Below are 24,571 nucleotides of genomic sequence, written 5' to 3' on the forward strand. Positions count from 1 at the left end.
CTTGTATTTGAAGCCCGGCCTGAGCTCGGTCGGAATGATGGACGTGAGCACCTGTGTCGTCTGCTCTACGATAAACCTCCACGGCCCATGGTTCCTCGCTGCGGCTACCACTACCTTGACCCCAGCAACCTTCCTCTGCGTGGGTGAGGACTAGCCCCGAAACGAACTCGGCACCAGCAATCCATGCAAGGATTGTTTAGTATTTCAGGCATGTCACCCTATCTCTCTAAGCATGGAGCAAGAGGTGATGAGGTACTAAATTCTATTCCTTTCACTTATGACCCGAGTAAATAATAAATCCCGTATAAATTACTTTGATAATTTTATGAGTTATGAATTTTCATGGTATTTCTGAAAATCGCGCTATATGATCTTTTTGTAAATGCTGTATATTCTACACCCAATATAGAACATGTGGAAAGAATTTGCACTTGCTCGGCGTATTTTTGAACTAAGATTCGCGAATTTTGTCTCTAATGACCTTTTACCGAATCGAGCTTCAACTTTCCACGTCCGATTTAACTTTGTGCTTTACTTGACCACCGTTTTTTTTTTTTTTTAATTCTTCAGAATATACGGGTTGGGCAGACGCGGAAGCAAGGCGCAACTCCATTGCCTCTTCACACACAGTGAAGTGGAGTCGCAACCGCAAATTTTGGAGGCAGTACCGAGCAAGTTTAGGGATGATGGAATTAATGGCATTTAGTAATTTTCATTAAAGAAAGAAAAGACTATTTAAACCTTGCTTGTAATCGTGTTTTGTTTGACCTCAATTCCTTTTGATTAGTTTCCTCGCTTCCCAAAGTTTTGTCCAGAAAATATTTGCAAAATTAAGTAGGACCGAGTTGAAGACCCATGCCCAAGCCGTCAATTATTTGTCTGTGAAATTTGCCGGCTGATACAAAACAAGAGTTTAAAACCGAAAATTCGAGAAGAAATTTACAAATTTCGCGGTTCAAACCCATGACATTGTCATAAATCTCTTTGAACAACGAATTGAGGCAAATATCAATAGTTTCATGGAGAGGTATATTTGTAAACAAATTCTCTACATCAAATGAAGCCATAGTTGAATCCTGAACATCGGTGAAACTCTACAAGCGGTCTACGAAAACGTAAGAACTGTCTACCGTTTATTGATGGGTTGTCAAACAGTTCAACACCGGGGCCAAAAATTTAGCAAGCTTGAAGCTCGTAGTGTTGTAGGTAGCAAAAATAGGTCGAGACTGAAAATTCGAAGCAAAATCAGGCTGATGAATTTTAGGCAAGCCATACACAAGATACCTGGGCAAGAGTCAGAGGCATAAAGTTTCAAATAAGTTTCAGATAAGTGCAGCTGAATCTTTAGGTTTTCTTAACAAATTATTAATTTTATCCTCAATCTTCAAAATAGTTTTAGCATTTGGATCTAAAATTTCGATAAATTCAAAAGAGTCTGTAATGCGAGCAGAAATGCTACTGATGTAACGATTGTGATCAACCAATTCGACTCCCTTGCCCTTATCTGGCTTACAGATGATTAGGTCTTTATTTTTGGCCAAGTCCTTTAACAAATGGTTGTCACGGGGTTGGAAAACAGATGAGACAATTTTATAAGATTTGAAGCCGTAAAAATGACGGTGAGCTAGGCTTTGCAAGTTGCCAAGAAATTCAGGACGATTGGTAATGGAAACATTTCTTATGTTAAGAGCAAGTCTTTCAAAGGTTAAAACTTGATTACGAACCAGAATTATATATATATATATAGAATTCCAATTTAAAATTCCAATTTAAATTGGAATTTAAAATTTAAAAGTATAGAATTCCAATTTAAAAACCGGCAGACAAAAATCAAGGCCGAAAGCCAGCAAGAATTTGATTGGTGGTTCCAAGTTGTATGAACTAAAATTGAAAACCACTTTACCAGGGTTACAAGGATGGATTTCATTCTGGATACCAAGGTTGCTAAGTTTCTTCCGATGGGTCCGGCTCGTAGTTTTCTTGAATGATTCAGTTAGACGTCTGGTCTGTTTACGGATAGCAAAGGCATCAAGAATGGAAAATAAATTCCCGACCCGTGCTTCACTTTCGGTGATCAAATCGGTTACAATTTTCAAGGTCTTCTTCTTGGAGAATAGTTCCTTGGAAAGGAGCTTGTTCCACCATGGCTTGTAAAATGACGAAGCATGCAGACAACGTTTGTAGAGTCTGACCCTCAGAAATTTAGGGAACGCACCGTAAAATTTACACTTTACTAAAAATTTGATGTCTAAAGAAGTCTTGGCCGACTTTCGATGAAGATCACAGTACTTTCTAAAACAGTGGCATCCATCTTCGCCTTATTTTGATCGGATATAAGTATTGCTTTTGATCGCTTATTATTGCTTAAATCGCTAGTTTATCAAGAATGTAAAAGCAAAGAAAACAGCTTAAAAAAAGAATGAAAACGAAAAAACTAGAAATAAGGAAATAAATTAGACTAGAACTACAATAGAATAAACTAGTTTAACTAGACTAGAACTAACTAGAAATATGGAAATTTCTAGAAGATGACAATATACAAAGAACGGGGCGGATCGTGACCCGAATCACCCGTTTGAGTTTAGTAGCGTGTAGGGTAGGCGAAGGGTAGAGGCGTGTAATGTAAACCATTGCGTCAGTGTGTTACAGCTCCTCAAAGATCCAGCATCAGTGCAGTTCTCAAGTCAGTTGGGACTCTGCTTGACTTGAAGTGCAGCCGTAAAAGTTCGTCAGTCGCAGAACAAATCATGTCTGACGCTACCAGTAACTTCACGACTGGGGCTCCTGAGTACATCTCAACTCTGCCAATTTCAACTGTTCCTGCGAATCTCAATGTAAACGGCGAGCCTCGCCGTAATACAGAATCCATCGAACAGGATTACCACCAACGCACCGAAATGGACAGCAGAAGCTCAACAAATCCCAATGAAAATGAAGTAACAACACCCGAATTTGCAGTGCCTGATGGTGTGGATGCTCTGGCAATGGATATAATTGAGGATATTTTTCTTATCCATACCCTTGCACGCCGTAATCCTTCCTTAAAATGTCTTTCTTCTACTTCCGTCACTTTACACGCTGCATTTGTCGGACGATTGGAAGGAAGCGGGAGGCGTGAAGTGAATAGGGAAATAAGTGATGTAGGAATTAAAAGCATCACTGAAAGTGTTCGAGACATTGTCCGGTCTCTTTCAGATATTTCCTTGTGTGTTCCATTCAAGGAATCAGACGAAATCATGGTGCATGATCTTAAAGCCGTGCTAATAGAATTAGTTCACGGACGCACTGATAATTTGATGGATCCATTCAAGCTCTTCCCGTTGATAATACCTCTCAAAGAATTTTTAAGTGAAATTAGTATAATTGAAGGGAACATCAACATGGTCGGAGCTATATGTGGAAAACGCAATGTCTATCCATGGTCTTGGTTTTTATCTGTGAAGTCAGCAGAGGATTTGATTCCGAAGAGCGGTGAGGCAGAAGCATGCGCTGTGTGTCTCGATACCAAAATCACGCCGCAAACCAACTTTGGCGTGCTACCGAACTGCAAGCACGTCTTCTGCACAACTTGCATTCAAGGATGGCTAAATGTGAGGCAAGTTGAAGGTTTCAAAAATTTATTCCTAGAATGAAGATGTTGAATTTTGATTGTAGTGCCTTAAGACTAATTTGAAATTCAAGTTCAGAGTTCAGCGTGGGGCTTCTAACAAACTAAAGCGAACTAACCCTTAATATATTTTTTCTTTGTGTGTCGGTAGGTTCGATTGATCTTATATACTCATTTATATGATTATAATGTCTGTTTGGTTGCTTTATCGATATACAATCAGGAATTGAGAATTTTTCTGAATGTAGAATGATGAGACCCAGAGCGGGGAAAAGAGGGTTGAATCGAAAACCAACTAAGCCTAGTTTCAATCTAATATTTTGAAGGGCGGTTTACAATTTTATCACATTTAAAAACAAGAGTTCTATGTTGAATTGGGATTTGAACGGGTCTTTTGATGGGCTTCACTTTCGATTGGAAACTTATGAGGATTGGTATAAATGAGATTCTAAAATCTAGAAACCCAAGTAGCAAGTGAATACTAATTCTTTATATGAATTCAGAAGTTACAATTTTCCTCTCGTAAAATAACTTGTTCGGCGAAAATCTGAAGGTTCGACGTTAATTATGGGTTTGCCCAAATTCCTCTTCAATTAACTAAAAAAATTATCGTTTTCAGCGGGATGACGGAGTGCAAAATGAGGGAACCTGCAATAAAATAACTTGTTCAATAAATAAGCGAGTGTTCGAAGTTTATTATGTGTGTGCTCAAGTTTCCCTTTAATTGACTTCCTAAAAATTCATACTTGTCAGCGGGATTTGTGAGAGTAGATTCGGTATTATGGGACCTTCAAATCGCAGGCAATGCGAAAATATATTAGAGCCGAAGTAAATGATTCCTTTAAATTTAGAACTAGTTAAATTTGTCTGTTTATATATTGGAGTTCGAATGGGATTTTTTCTAATTCACAGAAATCAAGTGTGCGAATCGCAATCACGGCAGAAATGGCTTTCGCTCAATGACGATCATATTTGCCATGCTGTTATCTATTGGGTAGATTAGGAATTCTTGGGTCTTTTCGGCGAGAAATCGCAGTACTAAAAAATATAAAGCTAATTTCAAAGTTGAATTATGTAGCATTGAAAATCAGTCAACGAAATAATGAAGTTGAATAGACAAAGAAAAGGGATCACCGATTGTGATCACTTTTTTTCTGTGATCACCACAGCTGTGTTTAGTAGCTAAGAAAAAGTTATTGTTGCTTTCTCTGACGTAAGTTTTAATTGAGTTTCAATGATGAAACACTGGCTGTTGAAACAACTTGAACGTGTAATACATCGTAATCTTTGTTACAAATTAGGACGATAAGTTAATTTGTCAAAACCAAAAACGATTATTATTATTAGAAAACCTAGTGCGAAATGAATCCCTCACGTCCCTCTACAGGAAGATAATAAAAATTATTAACGACTTGTTCATATTTACAACAATGCACAAATTAACAGCGTCTCCTACAATATGAACTGTAATTTTAGAATCAACATTCTAACACGGGATCCATTTTTTATTTCGTGCAGCCGGTCTTGTCCGATGTGCCGTGAACAAGTTTCATCTTTCATCACTCGGGACGAATTCCTGGAATTTATTGCGAAAAAACGTGTAGTTGAAGACACGCTACGCACGCACGGGGAAACAACGTGTAGTGGAAGCCAAGTTACGCACGCACGACGAAACAGCGTGTAGTAGAAGACACGCTACGCACGCACGGCCAAACAACGTGTAGTGGAAGCCAGGCTACGCACGCACGGGGAAACAACGTGTAGTGAAAGCCCAGCTACGCACGCACGGGGAAACAACGTGTAGTGAAAGCCCAGCTACGCACGCACGGGGAAACAACGTTTAGTGAAAGCCAGGCTACGTACGCACGGAGAAACTACGTGTAGCGGAAGCCAGGCTACGCATGCACGAGGAAACAACGTGTAGTGGAAGCCAGGTTACACACGCACGGGGAAATTACGTGTAGTGGAAGCCAGGCTACGGACGCACGGGGAAACTACGTGTAGTGGAAGCCAGGCTACGCACGCACGGGGAAACTACGTGTAGTGGAAGCCAGGCTACGCACGCACGGCGTAAAAAGGGACCGGTGAGCAGCAGGGTGAATTCAAAGACCTCAGCTGAGGGAAGGCAGAACTCAAAATTCAAACAATGAACGAAATGCGGAACTTTCCATGATTCCTTTAAACATTTGATGCCCTGTAGTAGCGGGATTTCAAACTTCCCAATTAGTAATTTAAGGATAGCATTTGACTTCTTGATAGCATGCCGTGACCATAGCATGCATGACTTCTTGATAGCATGCCGTCCTTGATAGCATGCCGTCCCTGACTTCTTGATAGCATGACTTCTTGATAGCATGCCGTCCCTGGCATCCTCAAATATTTAAGGATACCAGGGACGGCATGTGTCGGTTATGGGTAAACTGATATCGCCGGACTCCGTTCATTCAAATAAAGTGGAGAAGTAGGATGCTTCTTTATTCTTTACCTAATGCTTCTTTATCCTTTACCTTTTCTTGTCCAGCGAGTGAATAGTTTGAATTTACTGACGATTCAAGAAATATATTGACGAAGTATCGTTGTTTGATAACTGCAGAAAGGTCGATACTGCTATCCGCTTTGAAAGTTGTTGACAACCCTAGCTTGGACTGCTAAAATTGCTAATCTATTCCTATAGCATGAAAATATTTTCCTGAACCTTTAAGATGTTTTGTTCAAAAATAGAGCTTCCACATCGTGGAAAGCTGCGTTTTAATACTGACAAGTATAAAGTACTCCACCTCGGGAAGAGCAATGAACAGTAAGATTACAGTATTACAGCAATCAACAGTAAGTTGACAGTGAACAGCAAGATTACAGCAACGAGAGAGTAATTATTGAAAAGTTTGGCGCGGAACAATATTTGGGACTTCATGTTCACATGGCGCTGAAATTTTCTGGGCATATTGAAACGCAGCTAATAATGCAATAAACTTCTTTGACTGATCAGACGACATGGATAATTCAAGACTTGAACGGAATGTCTTACGAAGAAAGATAAAAGATTATGAAGCTTCCAAGCATCTATTGTCTGCCTGGTGACCGCAATGAAGTAAACAAGTATATTCATGGTTTGTACAAGATCCCAAAAGGATTACTAGAATTTGAAACAAGAACCAATACCAGGGGCCATGACTAAAAACTAAAAATACTGCGTTGCAACTCTTCCACGCGACATTTCTTCTCGCTTCGAATAACCGAGTGTGGAGCAGCCTCCGTTATTTAATCGTTGACCCTGCGAGCATAAACGCGTTCAAGAATAGACTATAGATAGAGCTGTGCCGAAATATCTGCTCAGACTTAGAATGCTTATCGCCTTATCGAACCTGGTGGAAGTTTAGTAGCTATTTAAAACTATCATCAATTTTGAAAAGAACCTGTTTTTAGATCTCTGAACAAGTCGCGAAAAGTACAAGAATCGGCGACAGGCCACATCAGGCTCTTCAGCGCCGACATGACTTTGATATGATGAGTCGTGGTTTTATATCATAACCCATAGAAAGTTGAACAATTTGTAACATCGACCAGCTACTGGAGACCGGTTACCTGATGATTTATGAAATTAACTAATTATTTTACGCACATTTTGATCACCGTTGGAAGTTTGAAGATGAAGCGCGGTTTTCATGCAGTGACAACGTTCTTGAAATTTATAATAAGAGGAGAATTCAGATCAAGCGACCCAAAAAATTACCTTACTGTTTAATGCTAGAAAAGTTCATTCTGCAAGCAGTCTCGAATGTTAGCCCTGGAAATATTAGAACTTGTTCTGTGACACCTACACCTAACCCTCAAATTTATTTTATTTGATTTCTTATGGGGGATTCGAGTCTAGCGTCATAGGTTGCTTTCCTGTCTCTCCTCAGGCCAGTGATTGAGTTGAATTTGGTCCAAGTTTCCTGCCGAGTGTGATCGCCTACGAGACCTTGTACGTCTTAAAAGTACTTCCAAATTATTTTGCTAATCTATGATCTTACTTTTGGTCCAACTAAAAACAGAGGTTACTTTGGAACGCTCGAGAACGTTTTAGCAACTCATATTTTCAGAACTTCCGAATCAAAATGTCCATTTCCGAATTGTAGACAGAACTAAAAACTTATGTCGCTCACGAAACCTCTGATAATTCTACGTACAACTAATCTAAGACTCATTTTTTAGACTAGAACACCATTAATCAAGACTAATTTACAGAAGTAAGTTATCGTAAAACTTAAGTCTTACATAATAAGGACTGCTATCGCAAACGGCTGGAAAATTTTTCACCTCGAGAGGCATGAGCAGAGTCCCTGCAGGTTGCCCAAGCTTGAAGATTTATTCATTTATTTTCCTTTAACGCTAATTAGGATGTTTGAATTGAACACCAGCGACCAGTTTATATTGTATTGTATTGGTAGGATGTTTGACTTCTGTCACCAGCGACCAGTTTATAAAACCGCGGATTCATAAATTCGAAGCAATGTGATTGGTTGATTTGGCTCTGATCGAAATTTTAAAACACCTTTTTACCTTTATCAGTTGAGGTTATTTTTTAGGAATTGCTCATAAAAGAAGCATTATTCGTAACTTCACAAGACAATTACTTTACTATTTTTTTGATGAAATTTAAACGAATAGTTGCGTGCAGTAATTCGCATGCATTGATCTAACGGCGTATATACATTAAGGAAAAAAAATATTTTTACGAGACAGGTCCATAGCCAATTGAATGTTGTTAATCGTCCTGTGATCGATAATTTTGAACATTGATAAACACAAGCGATTAATTAAACGGCGCAAAGCCTCTCAGTAGCACGCATTTGTTTGATGTACAAGGGTGCCCAAACGGGTGATCAAATAACTTGTAGGACATTTAATTTATCACTATTTTGGGGGTAAATAAGAAGTGAGCGTCGTCAACTAGACATGAATATCAACAATGAAAATATGTACCAAAAAGGTAAATATTTTTTACCTTTTTTAACTTAATATATTTACTACTCTCGCTGTATGTAGGAATTTTACTTTTTTTTTTGTTTTATGCAGGACAAGAATTATGAATGAAATTAAATGAAACATTGTCATTCGGCTGGTCGAGAAGTTTCAATAGGTCAAATGAATGATGCGAATAAAATGTCAGACAAATTCACATGGATGGAAGTGTTTTTAAATTAATACACATCATTGCTTTCATTGGTTTAAAGAAGGTGCGGAATATCAAACTTTGATAGTATGCTATGAAAAGTTTTTTGTTAGATTGTAAGAAAATATTCTAGGGCATACATCAACAAGTGCTCTCCCGAGGATTTCCCGCTGACGATATATCAGCTGCATCATAACATGAAAATATATTTATGATGAAATATTTTTTTTTAAATTCCACTCGCGACTGTTCTTCCCACTAACTACATTTGCATTATTCATCGGGGCTTCGTGTTATTTATAATAGTGATGTGTAAAAAGTGTAAAATCGGCCCCGAATTAATTTTAAGAAATCGGACAGATACGATTTTATAACCATGTTCAATTTAAAAATCCTATCAATTTACTGAATCAGCGTTAACGTTTATCAATGCACTGAATGGCGTTAGCGGGAACTTTGCTCGTGAATGCCTCTCGGCCGGGCCGCCGGGGTGGGAGATTTTTTCCAGCCGTCGATGATTTTTCTATATGTATATACCGGGGTTTGACGATCAGTTTACATCTGTAAATTTGTCTTGGTTTGATTTAAGATAATGGTGTTCCAGTCTACAAAGCGAGCCTTAAATTAGTTGTACTATGACTGATCAGTGGTCCCACGTGCAATATCTGTTTTTAGTTTTGTCGGCGATTCGAACATGGACATTTCGATTCGGAACTTCTGATAATAGTAGTTGCTATAACGTTTTATAGGACGTTCCGAAGTACATGCAAAAACGCTTCTGTTTTTAGTTGGACCAACATTTACCATTTTATATTGGCACAATAATTTGCTAATTTTGTATCTTGCACTTTTACTTGTAAACCTTTTTTTTAACCTTTTACCTTCTAAAGATGTACAGGGTGACACAAAAAAAACAGAGCTCACTAAAAGTCTTATAACTCCTGAAATTTTATTCAGTTTGAAACAAAAATTCTATGGAATTATGTACAACCTATGTAGCCAACATCTGCAAAATCTCAATTCTATACCACAAAAACAAATGTCTTTTGCTCTGTAGTCCAAGGCATCTCGAAGCTCACACGTGGTAGACTCTTAGATCAATCCGTCTTCTTAATGAATCTGAAACAAATAACAGGATTACTTGAGTATTGTGGAAATTATTCAACTTTTTATGAGCTCTGTTTTTTTTGTGTCACCCTGTACAAGGCCTCGTTGACGACCACACTCGGCAGCAAACTTGTACCAGCTTCAACCTCGTGTTGCGTCAAAAAATCACGGTATTTGGATACCTTAAACTATACATAATTTGCTACCAGGCGATTACGGTTTCAAATTCGAAACGAGGTCTCCCCGTACATGGACATAAGGCTGCGAGCCTGCGACCAGACTAAAAGCGAGAAAGCTAATGCGCGCTGACGCGAGCTGGCCAGACACAACGCGACCGCGAGCCTGCGAGGTGGCGCGATCAGTTGCAACGATGGCGTCTCGGCGACAGGTGCTGCTTAGTGATTCTTCTTACCTCAAGTTTTTACAATTACAACGTGCGAATACAAAGATAGGCATTCATCCCATCAACGCATCACGCCATGAAAATGGAGAATACCATCACTTGTTTCGTGATTTGAAAAAGGACGCCCAGAAATTTAAGGAATATACAAAAATGACGATAGAAACTTTCGACCTCCTACTCGGCCTCGTCAAGGAAGACATCTACAAACAGTCTACCAACTGGAGGCGCGCCATTTCACCAGAGGAACGTCTTGTTGTCACGATAAGGTAAGGAATAATCATAAGGATTTCATTTAACTGCTATACTTTATTGAAATTCCCATATACTTTAATACATGACTGCAAAGCATATAATACAGTGGTTACCATTACCAAAGTGGGCGATATCGCCCCCCTAGGGGCGGTGGAAATATTTGGGGGGGGGGCGGTAAGGAAGAAGAGGGCGGTAGGGGAGCGGTATCCGAAGTCAATGTCAGAAGTTCGAACGTTTGTTTGACGATTTGTACACAACACGCGCAGCACATGACTCCCAGCGATGGTTTTTTCACCCAGATCCTTTTTAGTGCATTTTTTCATTTATGGAAAAAGTGCACTATTGTGCTCGCCATGTCCGTCTGTCTGTCTGTCTGTCTGTCTGTCCGTCCGTCCGTGACCTCAAGTTTTCGTCGACGAGAAAATGCTCTCTCTGTCACTCACTGCAGTGAGTACTGAGTTACATTTTTTTAACCTCTCCTGGGTTTAAGTCTGGGACAAATTAACGGCCGGACTCGCGGTCGGTCTCACGGCCAATTTCCGAATTCAATGATCAAGGAATATCTCTTAAACTGATGAACTTAACTCGATGCAACTTGGTACACGTATTCATTAGGACCTGACAATAATATTTTGCTCGTGAAAATTGTTTGAATTTTGCCATAGTTTGTTTTTGCCATAGTTATATGGCAATACGGGCCGAAATTCACAGTGATCAATTAATTTCTTCTAAACTACTGAACAGATTCGAACGAAATTTTGAATTTACAGTCCTAACTACCGAACGGTAATGTTTAGCTCGTGAAAATTTTTCCGATTGTGCCTTCGTTCGCGATTTTTTTTCATTTCACCTTCATTCATGATTCAAACAGCAATACATGCTTAAATTCGCAGTAATCAAGAAATTTTTTCCAAACTACTGAACAGATTTATACGAAACCTAGTATTTAAATACCTAACCTCAGCAACGGTGTTGTTTACCATTTTTTCGTTTTGTCTTCCTTTGCGAGTTATACGGCTATACGTATAAGGCTCTTGGTTAAATCGGCCGGTAGAAAAGCCGGTCATTCCTCCTATATCTGTATAACTCGCGAACGAAAGCAAAATAGAAAAATTATCACGAGCTAAACATCACCGTTGAGAGGTTAGGTATTTATATACAAAGTTTTGTTGAAATCTGTTCTGTAGTTTAGAAAAAATTTCTTGATCGCCGCGAATTAAAGTGACAAATTACCCGGCGATACGGGCCGAATATAAGGAAGTGCAGTGAAATCAAGAATGACGGTGAAATAAAAAAAAATAACTCGCAAATGAAGCTAAAATAAAAAAAATCATAAGCTTAAAAATCACAGTTTGAAAGTTGGGAATGCACATTCAAATTTTCGTTCAAATCTGTTCAATAGTTTGGAAGAAATTCTTTGATCACTGCGAATTTCGGCCTGTTTTGCAATATACGCGTAACTCACAAATGAAGGTAAAATTTAAAAAAAATGTACGAGATAAACATCACCATTAGGTTCTGATGAATACGTGTTCCAAGTTTCATAGATCTGCGTTCATTAGTTTGGGAGATATTACTTGATAATTGAATTTGAAGATTGTTCGTGAGACCGGCCACGAGTCCGGCCGTAAGTTCGCCCGCGACGTCCTAGGTTTCTAGTGCTGGAACAGTTAAAACAGCTGAAAAACATATTGGTTCACTAAATGGGGTTCTATTTGTGAAATACACATTTGTGTTTAACCTTTATCTTTTAAAATTGTAGCGTACTAAATTTCAAGAAAAGGGCGTATGTCTGTGGGGGGTGCTAGAAATTCACTAGGGAGCCAAAGGGGGCGCCAGCCTGAAAAAGTTTGGGAACCACTGATATAATACATCTGCAATTAAAACTGTTTTTAATAAACTGTGCCAGTAAAACTAAAAAAATATTGTGCAAAAACATAACATCCGATGAGAAATACAATTCTAATTTTATTTTGTTAACATATAACAGAGGTTTTTGATCCTCGCCATGTAAAAATTGGAAAACTAATTCCTGTACTTTCATTCGAATCATGCACTGGTTCCTAGGTGTCATGTTTTTCACAGAAGGCATTAAACTCAACAGAAACTGACGACAATAGTCGTTTCATCACTCTGGTCTTTACGGAGCAATTAAAGCTTTTCTTTTTCTAGATCTAAAAAATTCTGATGGAAATTGGACTCTACTTTCTTTTTCTTTCTGATTGGTTGAAGTGACTTTGTTACCGGTAACTGTTCTGCATCGAGCGAGGTTTCTTCGCTACCGGGGTTTTCGGGAAACGAAATAAAGCTAATGCTTGCATCATGAATCAAACTGAAATTCATCCATGCAAGATTGCTTCAGTATCATTTCACTCAAATTACCAAATGTTTTTCGTCCAAGCATCTGATCTTTGAGGAAAAACACCATTTTGAAGAAAGGCCATGTACCTACTCGTGTACCGTACCTACTCCTCTGGAAGCAATCCAGGGTCTCCTCTCCTGACTTTCCATGGGGAACTTTTTTCAGTTCTGTCCGGAAGTGGTCTCTGAGGCTTTTATACTTCTTTCGGGCGACAGATTCTGGGGAAAATATATTTAATTAAAAACATTGAATTGCATTTGAATTAGACACAAACACTTCAACTCCTATTGAATTAACATTATTTAAAGGGCCACTGGTACATATGTTACTGTCAATAGGAAATAGATATATTACATGACAATGGTCTGTTACGTTAAGGTATTCCATTGCAACAAAGATATTAATGCAGATTTTTTTTCTTTCAGATATCTGGCAACCGGGGCTTCGTTCCGGTCTTTGGCATTTCAGTTCAGAATGGGAAGATCCACAATATCTACAATTGTTTCAGAGACGTGTGAAGCGATTTGGAAGAATGTTCAGCCAATTTACATGCCATTTCCTGATAGAAAGTTGTGCATGGAAAAAGCCAGGCAATTCAATCGCAAGTGGAATTTTCCAAACTGTTTCGGTGCAGTCGACGGCAAGCACATTCGCATTAAAGCTTCTCACAAGTCAGGATCATTGTATTACAATAATGAACAGTTTTCCTCTCTTTTTTTGCAAGGTGTAGCAGATCATGAATGTAAGTTCGTCACTGTCGATATTGGTGCGAATGGCAGGCAGAGTGATGGAGGAGTGTTCAGAAACAGCGATCTAGCTAAATGTCTCGATATCAATGCATTTGATTGCCCAACTTCGCAACAGCTTCCTGGATCTGAAGACAAAACCCCATTTGTCATTGTTGGGGATGAAACTTACCCACTACTACCATTTTTAATGCGTCCTTACCCTAGACAAAATTTAGACCAGTCAAAGAAAATTTTCAACTATCGCCTATCTCGAGCCCGGCGATGCGTTGAGTGCGCGTTTGGCATTATGAACGCAAAGTTTAGATTACTAACAAAGTCTATCGAAACAAGTGTTGAACATGCAACAGTAATTGTAAAAGCCATTTGTGTTTTACACAATATGATCCTAGCTCGAGAAGGCATCGACATAGAAGCAGCAATGGGTGTCGAGGATCACTGTGAAATAGTAAATACCAGAACACCAACTGCTGAAAGAAATAGCCCGAGATATGCTATCAATGTTCGTAACACTCTGACTACTTACTTTACTTCTCCCGTTGGGAGTGTTCCATGGCAGGCATACATCTAGAATTCTAGATTATAAATACATGTATAAGGTTAATACTTGTACATATATATATATGACACAACATGATGTTTTATTGGCCTTTCCCGGAGTGCTCAATGCATCACATACATGCGACCAGCTGTCATTGATGTACTGACGATCACCGTGCCTGGAGTGCGAAGAGTCCCAATTAGCCGGCACGGCTTGGATGGAGCATATCAAGGCTTTGACATCCATCCTCGACGGGTCGCCTGCCGAAGACCACCACTGCCCTGGATGTAATGGACCATCATGATTCCTGCCTTCCGGAACGTAGCCTTCAACACTTCAAGTCGTCCGTATCCAGGCCGTGGGTCGAACCAGCCCTCGGTCATACGGCCACTTGTCGAAGGATGATAAATTTTGGAACAGAACTATGCTATCTGAAACCTAACCTCAGATGTAGTGAACGTAAAATTACGTAATTTAACGATGCCCGGAAGTCAGATTCGATCCGCGGCCTGGTGGTGCACGGCAGGTTCTATGTGAGGCCGGAAGAAGACAAAGCCGAGTGGTTCACGGCTGATTGGTGGATGTCCGGAAAGATCCAAGGCGTTCGATTCAGGGCTTATTGGTATACAAAATTGGTGGTGCACGGCTGCGCTCCCTCCTCGACGACGTCTCAGGGGCGCAGTCGCGTTTGTATATTTAAGGGGAGCGTCTGCCCCAAAAAATATCTGGGATATCAACAGACGGATCGATTCAAAATTTGGTACAAGTATGTAACACGGAATTCTGTTTTTTTTGTTCGTGTGAATTTTTCGAAAAATTGAAAGAAAACGTGAAATTCATAGAAAACTGACAAAAAGGGGGTACTATAGAAATCTATCTCCTAGGATTTCCAAGCTACAACATCGAGACACAGATCATTCGATGCGTAAAGACCATATCTACAAATGATGTAGAGGGTTTTTCGAATTTATCATTTTTGTGAGTGTGGGAGCATTTTTTCCGAACTCTTTCGAAATTTTCCAATTTCACCCCCTCCCCCGCCCCCTTTTTGCAAAATAAAATCCCAACTATAACGAACTTGGAAAAAAGCTCCACATCAGTTGTAGATCTTTTCTTTGCGAATCGAACGGTATATCTCATTGTTGTAGCTTCAAAACTCTAGGAGGAGATAGGTTTGCAGTGACAATAAGTTAACTTTTCAGTAGGGCCCGACAAAGTCGCGCGCGCCTCGAAAAAGACATTCAAGGGTGCAAGGTTGCAAGATTAGACGATATTTGAGCTCAATTTCTGTCAAGGATGGTGTGAACCACGGCACGAGAACCATCCCATACGACTACATACGGATAACTTAAGCACAGCGTGTTCAGACTAGCTATTTAAGTGTGCTACCGGTAATTTCGGCCTATATTTAATGTTGAATAACTCCACCACCCCTAACCCTTTCGCGCTCTGTCGTAAACGCATAAATCAACGTACAGAGATGGTTTTGGTACCGTTAGATGCGTCAGAATGTAAGCTTTAAGATGAGTATAAAAACCGAAAAAGTCAAAATTTTCGATTTTGGGGCAGACGCTCCCCTTTTAACAAATCTACAAGCTTCGCGCATCAGCAAGCGCCGCGGCTGCTAGTGTGAGCGCGCGTCTTATCTGGCCACCCCTATGGTATTATTTGAATGTAATATATGTAATATAGTCGCTTCGGCTCGCGTGCGCTTTCTCGCTTTCTGTCTGACCGCACCCAAAGAGTTATTTTGCTATATTTTTCCATATTAATGGCAGCACCGTCTCAATTATCCATTTCTTCTCTTAGACAAGTTTTGTTAAAGACCAGAGAATTAGTTTTATTTATTAGCTTCTTGTTAGTTTTTTCAATAAGTCGTACTAAATTCTTCGTAGGTGTTGGAAAGAATGCACCAGTATCGTTATGCGGTGCCCCGATCCTATACGACTGGCTATAGCTGAGGCCCTCATCATTAAGCAGAGGACTCCAGCTATCAACCTTCAAACCACCGGCTTCGTCAGAACTTTGAGATTGTTTTCCGAGTAGTTTTTTGCGCTTGTAAAATCTTCCTGTAGGTAGTATCATATTAACGAAATTTTAGCATTATTTGAATGGTATCCAATTTACTTGATTTCGTACATATGTCAACCCAAATTTCGTTACTCAATGCGTCTTTAACTTGAAAATGAATGTTGTGCATTCGAAACGTCGTTCAATATTAAAAATGTCTATCGGTAGTTTGATTTTCAATCTTCCAACACCTACGAAGAATTTAGTACGACTTATTGAAAAAACTAACAAGAAGCTAATAAATAAAACTAATTCTCTGGTCTTTAACAAAACTTGTTTAAGAGAAGAAATTCTGCCAGCCTACACTAATTATCCATTTCTGAACGCTATAGTAAAGCGGTCATTGCTTTGCGAATGCGTTTGTTTGCAAACTAAGACTGCTGGCCAAGACGATGCAGAGGAAGACGTTGCAACACGCCGCAGAAAATGTCATGCTCATGTTGCGCCATGCAAGCTCAGCGTTTGTTGCCGTTGAAGAGATCAGCAGAGTTGGTTATTCTAGCTAACTAATCAGCCGCTGCAACAGCATGGCTGGAATGTTTGCAAGCAGACCGTCACAAACATTGATTACGCTTAACTTTCTCTAGATCTGTAAGAGTTACTCTTTCTAAATACCGGAGGTAAATATTTGAAGTGTTTCTATATGTTTTGTTGCTGATAAAGAAATTGCACCTAATGAATAACGTTTAAGAAGCTAGGTAGGTTATAACTTCATATCGGAAATCATTTCAGGTAATAAAGAAGACAATATATTTACGCCGACTTTTTTAACGTTAAAGTAGCTCGATTTTTTTATGATTATCCAATATAAAGTGTGCTTTTCAATACTTTTTTTCGTGTACCTATGTCGATCAAATAATCATATTTCAAATTTTGTGTAATTTGATAATTAATGTTTTTCCATTCAAAACGTTAATAACCTGAAATACTGTTCGGAAAATTGCTTTTAACAATCCATTCTCTGGTCATCAATCGAACTTTATAATATAACAAATTACTAGTACCTATACTAATTTTAAATGTTATTATACAAACAATCAAAGTTGATCAAAGAACGAAATCTATCTTCAGTGCTATAAATAACAATAAACATCAGGCCGAATTAAAAAAATAGTAGCATGTCATCACAAAATACGACTAACGACACTTTAAGCCACAGAATAAATTGATAGCTACACTGCATGAATTTCCAAAAAGTCAACATAAAAGAAATGCTCATCTGAAAAAAATATCGAATAACGCTAGAATTTTTAGTATTTTGGCATAGGGTTTCGGTTGGAACTTCTGAACAATTGGTATCATTGATGGATGACTCGATTATGAAGAGATATTCGTAGAAGAATAGAGGAAAAGGAAACCAATGGATATTGAAAACAGGAGATTAGTAAAATGACGAAAGGCTCCGGAGAAGGATATTAAGGTGGCGAGAACGAATATGACATGAGATGGTAAATTAAAGAAAAATTCGAAGAAGGACGAAAGTTTTTGTCAACTCAAAAAAATTAAAACAAAGGAAGTAATGGGATGAATAAAAAAACTGTTAGGGTCAGGAGACCAGGAGCATAAGCGGCGCTTCAAAAATTGATGCAGCGTTGCGGGTGAATGCAACAAGAAAAAGCATGTTATAATGTGGAACACTCAGAGACGTTGCATTGGACGAGCAAGAAGAAAATCATTTATAAGACAAATTCGAGGAATAAAAAAACAATAAATAATGAAAGGGCTGGAGAAGGGAGGGTCGATGCTGGCTGCCTCACGTCTCGCCACAAGCACCGCATTCCTCAGCACTGTCCATCCTCAACCTAACCCTGACTAAATATGGGCCGCTTCTTGCCGGGACACACGCGCGGCGTTCTACTCTCCCTTCGTTTGCCTACAACTACAGCATAAGTGAGTCGGATAACGCCGATCCCTAAAGGTGATGCTGGTTTGTACTTAAGCTATTGAAGATTACTCTCCTCCGGTATACGGTTTACGTGGTTATGGTTGGTACATGTAACAAAATGTGACCATATTTCTTCATTCAGGCGACAACCGATGGGAAATTATAGAGCATAGAAAAATATGTTACTGTATACGAATGTTCGTAGACGATTTTTAATGCCCACGAATGTTAATTTGTCTTACTTGTCTTTTCATTCAGAAGAGGCTTTCTCAGTGACAATTACTGAAGCTGGCTTACTGTTCGCTTACAATTTAATCATAGCGGATGAGAGTACAAATTGTCTATTAATAGTGCTCAGCGAATAATATTGTCGCAAATGATCGTCTAGGCTTATCGCTCATTTAAAAGTTATCGCATCACTTACAGAGCGTCAGATTTCGTAGCATTGTGATAGTTTTTAATTTTCTGGCGAAGTGAAGCATAAATTCAATAAAAATGGACAACTATGGTTCCCATAGGCTCGAAATCTCGGCACCTATGGACTTCATCCTCCACTGTCGAGCCTTCCGCAAACGCTCTACACATTCACGAGCAGAGATTAATATTACGCGTAAATAGTAGGAGACTATGAGCATACTTATACAATAAACACACTTCAACTAATTCATCAATATTGAATATAATTATATTTAACGTGTAATTCAAATTAAGTGATGTGGGATGAAATTACGTTATGGTGTGAATTTACTGCCGTACTAAGTCATTTAGAGTATTTCATCCATTCTAGAGGCACTTGGCAATGATTCGCGTTCACACAGTCGATTTTCAGGCGCTGCTTGTCTGCGTTAGCTGTTCGTGTCTGAATCTGGAGGAGTGGACTGTAGAGGAGTGAGGACTAGAGGTGCCCGACTGCCCGTTTTCGCTTAGTGTGCAAGTTGACATGAGTGTGTGTGCATGTGCTCCGCTGCTGTGTATTATTTCAACACTTACTGTGCGTAAAATGTTAAAATTACCCAATTAGGACTGGTTACAACGTTTCTAAGTAAATTACGCCACCATGTCTGCTGCAAGCGACACCGACGTTCAGAGTTTAAGGTAAGAAACGTAATTTTCAATCAATTTCTTCCATGGCTCCTTGGAAGTTGGAACACGACGATGTGTGCGGAGAGAGTAAGAACGGTGCTTGCAGTTAGTACTTTCTTTTCTGATTCCAGATGTGTCTTCTGAACTCTGAAGTGTTTGCCATGTCTTTTACATTCTTTGGCCTTCGAAGCTTTGAAAGTTTATAAACGAAGAATATTCGATGTCATCTTGTTGCGTCTCAACTTATATTTCCGCAGTATTGCTAATGCTTCATAAGGTATGATTTTCCCGACAAAAAATATACCATCGTTTTAAAAGTTAGTATAGTATTGAACTTACGCTTCGCTAAAGCCTTGTGTATCGCATTGAGAACTCACTTTTCTCCAGTCACCTATCTTTCTTCCTCACAACTCCAGCTCTATTTATATAATCACATTTTAAATATTTTTTCACTTCTCAATTTGGTTGTTAGCAGATATTCTTAAAGATACATTTATATACCATGAGCCAAGCTAGCAGTTACTGTCCTGGTCAGCAGCATATCAATCATTTGATACACCTGCTTCTTCCTCACGTGTCAACTTGTAATCGAGATCTTTTGTGGAAGCCTCTATGTTTTGCATTTTGCCTGTCATTTTTAAAGCCTTCCGTGTTGTGACTTGTGATCGTCATTTCAAATGTCATTTACCTACTGTTGGGTGGTATGAGTATGTTTCTCATTAGGTACTCGTGTTTACGGTCGTTTGTCCAAAATTAATAACATTTGGCGGTAACAAAATGAGTGATAAAAATTGAAGAACTTTAGTTCCAAAATCGAACTTGAAATTCTGTGCCTAACCACTGTAACCAGGAAAATATACTATATTTTGCTCACACACTTTAACACGATAAAACAGATCTGATTTTCACAGCTCTTTGTCGTAATATTTTTTTTTGTTTCATAGCTTCTAGTATTTGGAATTCTAATGCCCACTATCAACCATTTCAATCATGAATATGCCAGCGGTTGTATATAGACACTGTAGCTCGTACCTGACAACTTGGCTTCTGTTTTATCGATTGACTTTCACTTGGCGTTCTGAATCGATTGCTAGAGCTCGCTTCTGTATCCTCTAGTCTCTACTCGCGCTACGTTGTATGAGAAATACGCGCCATATTGCTTAGCCTGAGGAAATATCCAAAAAATTTTGCCTCGTTGTTGTGCTGCTTGTGTGATAAGGCAAAACCTGTATTTTTAATTCACAAGAAGCTTGAGTATATCTGTCTTTTGATAGGAAGTTCAGTTTCTCGTTAAATATCGCGCTCAACCTTCACGTTTGCGTTCAATATGCAGGGATTTTTGTAGCGGTAGAAAATCAAGATATTGCTCTACTATAACAAAAATATTCCCCAAACAACGTCGTAAGCTAAAATGTATGTTTAGGGCCCATGGGAAAAATTACATACGTTTAATCGTAAAGTTATAAGTACGAGACTTGTTTGACGGAAAAGTACGTCATAAAGTACGAGACTTATTTGACGTAAAAGTACGTCATAAAGTACGAGACTTGTTTGAACTTTGATATTTTTGAAATACTACTGTTAATGTAACTCGTTGACCACATTTTGGTATTTATGATGTCTAAAGGATATGAGGGGAAGTAACTTTCCGGCTGCAATGATACATCAGGTTAGCCATCAACCCTTGTAAGCTTAACGTTTCCAAGTAGTATGCTTAGAAAGCTAGTATAAGCTTAAGCTTATTTTAATTGAATATAATTTTAATCTAAGCTTAAGTATAATATTTGCTGAACGTGCACTCGTTTCCACTCATGCGCTGAGCATGGTTCTCTGCCTGGCGCCTGCTATGCGTCCGACTGTTGCCACGCAAACGTCATTGCATTTTCATTGTTTAATTAAACTAATTTTTAGCGCTCTAGAAAAGCTAAGTTGCATTACAAATGTTAATGAGATGATTTGGCGCTTTTTCTGCAAATTTATTTATCGTTTAACTTTTTAGTACTTTGGATCGACGAGCTAACACTCCGGCCTACTTTGGATTGAAGTCGTTTAACTTGGAATTTAGTTGCCGATTAAAACTTTTTATCTGTGTTCTTTATTGAAGAAAAATATTTACAAGTCTTTACTGTTGATGGTTTTTTGTGGTTATTAATCTCCTGTCATAGCAGCATATTGAGAGCAGGTATTATAATTATAAATAATTATGTAACTGTTGCGGTCCCTTCAATAATTGATCAACGGGAGCCAGGGTACACACGACTTGTTCATTCGTGGATAGAAATTCAAACACACTTGAAGTGCGTAGGAAGATTTTTGTTAACCTACTAAACTTATTCACAATAATTTTTATTACTAAAGTGAGCGATTCAACTTCTCAAGAACAACATAAGCAGGAATGGGATATTGTTCCAAAATTTGCTGTTTCATGATGATTTTTTGACTAGATATTTCTTTAAATTTTTATAAACATATAGCGTATTTATTTATTATTGAAACTTAAAGCATTATGTATTAAATGCCGAATGTAATCACGCATTTATAGCCGGCTAATTTATTTTAACAATTATTTGTACGTTATGTAGCTGGGCGCCGCAAATTCACAACAAAGAACATTACAATATTTGTGACCTCTTGGCCCCTTCATGCACTATACCCTCGTTCTCGCCTTGACTTTTGCATGCATTGCTCTTCTGTCTGCTGACCTTTATTTAGTATATGGGCGATCCGCTTTCAATATTCTGCCCTTCACATCATAACAGCTGTTAAACATGCCAGGACAGCACCGCTCATAGCCTAAGATCGACGAATGAAAACTCGTAAATGCTGTACTTTAAATGCTCAACAAATAATGCATAAAATTGAAATATATTTCTGATTATTTAAATTTGGATAGAATGTTTGCCTGGATAGAATGTCTCAGGTGTGTACCTAATATTTCCTGTGATTCGCAGTCGATGTATTTTATAACCCGAATCCATTCACCGACGTTTTAAATGGCAGCTTCAGAGCGCTGGCCAACACACCACATGTGCCTTGTATCTGCATGTGGGTTACGCTACGTCTGACCTTCAGCCGTCGCGACGCAGTATGCGTACTATGCGCACCGTCCTGCCTGGTAAGGCAGTTTCTTCCGTACTGCCATGCCAGGTTAGGCAATATCCTGTGCTGTACTGCCTGCTCGCCTCCAGACGCCGGGTCCATTTGAGGCTGAGCTCAGACACGATTCCCATGCACGACCATCTCCCTGTAGGGCCCACGCTCTCGAGCTTACCTCATACTCCGTCGGTGTGGGTGACCCACTTTGCTTACCTCATACTCCGTCGGTGTGGGTGACCCACTTTGCTTACCTCATCCTCCGTCGGTGTGGGTGACCCACTTTGATTACCTCATCCTCCGTCGGTGTGGGTGACCCACTTTGCTTACTTCATCCTCCGTCGGTGTGGGTGACCCACTTTGATTACTTCATCCTCCGTCGGTGTGGGTGACCCACTTTGATTACCATATCCTCCGTCGGTGTGGGTGACCCACTTTGCTTACCTCATCCTCCGTCGGTGACCCGCCTAGCTCACTTATAGATTAACACAACAATTCGCGCGCTGTCGGAATTTAGCGCCATATTACTAGACCTTTCGCAAGCACTGAACTCATCTTGACTCGAAATCACGAGAAAAACATCAAAGTCGCCTATCAATTATTTACTAGAATTGCAGTTCAAATGCTTTCTAGCTCATTTTATCTCAAAAATACTTTTAGTTTCTTACATGCCAAAGAGTGTTTTCTAAGCTTTACTGAAATCGATCTGTGATGGCTTATTCAGCTTTGCATCATTGCTGATTGTTCATTGTCGCATGAAGTTGCTCCGCGGAAGTATGGAATGGTGCATCCAACGCGTTCAACGTTCGGATCTTACAGGTGCCAATTTTGAAAAGCAGTTAAACTTTTTAAGACATACGAGTCTAAAAACCTCTCGCGCTGTTTGGTAGCGCTGAATGCGTGCGTCATTGCGGGTTTTCACTATTTTTGGGTGCAGCATTCGGCCCATCTTGCGCTTTGTGCTTATCTCCAAGCCGCTGCTGGGCTGATAACAGCGCCATTTGGCGGCCTGCTGTGGCACGCATGTAGCTCACTTATGACAGGAACATTCAATGCTAGCCACATGTAGGTGGTAACATGCTTTATTTGTAACACTAAGGTGTGAAGTGAGTGTCGCTGGCCAAATTGAAGTGACATGCGTTTTTTTTGCCACACCAGGTTGTGAAGTATTTTACGGTGGGGCATGAAAATGTGGAATTTGCTTTGATGAAATTTGCGTGCTTGTGTTGTATTTTTAAGTAATGTCCTCTGTGTAGAGTGTGCTACCCTTTTGTGATGTGTGAATGGTGATGTGACTGACAATGGATGTTATAATGCATGCCATTTACGATTTAAAATAAAAATTCAAAGTAACCAGTAGCAACTCAATCCTATCTTTCCACATCACTCTACGTTATATTTTTCAGTTTTGCGTTGGACTGAAGCATGAGGTCACTCTTTAGCTGCGGTGATGGTGCATGCAGCCTGCATTGTTAGTGCGTGAGCCAACGCTCGACTTTCACTGCCGAATTTCCTATTGGTTCAACGAAGCGTCCGCGTCCGCTTCGTCGGTACCATTCAGCGTTTTGACGTTGCTGGTTCCACTTACTGCAGTGGTTCCCAGACTAGGGTGAATTATCCTCAAGGATTATCAACCAGTATCTGTGGTTAATGGAGTACTGTTGGTTTCAATTAGACCGTACATGTATCACAAATGATGAAATTTGTCGAAGTGTAACTTGCTCTACTGGCACGGTGAATAGAGAACCAAGTAAAAAAATGAAGTTTTCTGATGCGTATTAGCTAATTTGGATACTATATTTGTCTTACCTTCCATATAATTTGATGGTTGCTTTTGTTAATTTATTTTAGTTGTGTGCCAATTATCACTCTTAAGGAGCATCGAATCGTTATTCTGGTTGAAGCGATATTGATTGTTCTAGAGAATCAATTGTCGTCTCAATTAATAACACTTATCTTCTTTCAAGTCCTTGAAAGTTTTCTGTGTCCATTTGACTAGTAGATTGATTCGCAAAGTATATGGCTTTTTTATTGTAATCCATATAATTTTCCCATTATATCAGTCTTCTTGTCGCGGTTTTGATCGGACATGGCTGAGAATTCAGACAAATCCACCCGAAAATATTGCCTGCTTTCATCTGTTTATTTTCCTGCGAATATTCCTGGGATTTACTGCGGATGGTCAAGCTGGCAGCAGAGCTCCATGGCTGCCTGCTTATCTGATGCCGCAGCCTTGTCCGTCCAGCTGTGCCAATCTCGCGTTCCCG

General features: G+C 39.4%; 3 protein-coding genes across 4 annotated transcripts in view; all 3 read left to right on the top strand.

Moving 5' to 3' along the window:
* Positions 1-2,131: 2,131 nt before the first annotated feature.
* On the top strand, positions 2,132-6,074 carry LOC108676552. Of its 2 annotated transcripts, none has more exons than XM_047879768.1 (2): positions 2,132-3,590; positions 5,126-6,074. In XM_047879768.1, exons 1-2 carry the CDS (start codon positions 2,748-2,750, stop codon positions 5,147-5,149), a joined length of 867 nt encoding a protein of 288 aa, XP_047735724.1. In that variant the 5' UTR covers positions 2,132-2,747; the 3' UTR covers positions 5,150-6,074. The 2 variants fall into 2 exon arrangements, with proteins under 2 accessions (XP_047735724.1, XP_018020129.1); XM_018164640.2 differs by having other exon boundaries at positions 2,143-3,595.
* Positions 6,075-10,246: 4,172 nt separating this feature from the next.
* On the top strand, positions 10,247-14,254 carry LOC108676553 (protein ANTAGONIST OF LIKE HETEROCHROMATIN PROTEIN 1). The gene is made up of 2 exons (XM_018164641.2): positions 10,247-10,538; positions 13,312-14,254. Exons 1-2 carry the CDS (start codon positions 10,423-10,425, stop codon positions 14,201-14,203), a joined length of 1,008 nt encoding a protein of 335 aa, XP_018020130.1. The 5' UTR covers positions 10,247-10,422; the 3' UTR covers positions 14,204-14,254.
* Positions 14,255-19,044: 4,790 nt separating this feature from the next.
* LOC108676555 overlaps positions 19,045-24,571 on the top strand; it is a 54,414-nt gene continuing 48,887 nt past the window's right edge. Inside the window, exon 1 of the mRNA XM_018164643.2 lies at positions 19,045-19,223. Within this exon, the coding sequence (XP_018020132.1) occupies positions 19,186-19,223 (38 nt within the window). The 5' untranslated portion in view covers positions 19,045-19,185. The remainder of the gene's footprint in view (positions 19,224-24,571) is intronic.

This window comes from Hyalella azteca, unplaced genomic scaffold (assembly GCF_000764305.2).
Source record: "Hyalella azteca isolate HAZT.00-mixed unplaced genomic scaffold, Hazt_2.0.2 contig3780, whole genome shotgun sequence".
In the NCBI taxonomy this organism is placed as follows: Eukaryota; Metazoa; Arthropoda; class Malacostraca; order Amphipoda; family Hyalellidae; genus Hyalella; species Hyalella azteca.

What these genes read in the sequence shown, in the direction of transcription:
- LOC108676552 (XM_018164640.2), top strand. Translation starts at nt 2,748, where the DNA reads ATGTCTGACGCTACCAGTAACTTCACGACTGGGGCTCCTGAGTACATC. An exon ending in CAAGGATGGCTAAATGTGAG is followed by an intron (nt 3,596 to 5,125) that starts GCAAGTTGAAGG and finishes TATTTCGTGCAG; the next exon opens with CCGGTCTTGTCCGATGTGCC.
- LOC108676553 (XM_018164641.2), top strand. Translation starts at nt 10,423, where the DNA reads ATGACGATAGAAACTTTCGACCTCCTACTCGGCCTCGTCAAGGAAGAC. An exon ending in CGTCTTGTTGTCACGATAAG is followed by an intron (nt 10,539 to 13,311) that starts GTAAGGAATAAT and finishes TTTTTCTTTCAG; the next exon opens with ATATCTGGCAACCGGGGCTT.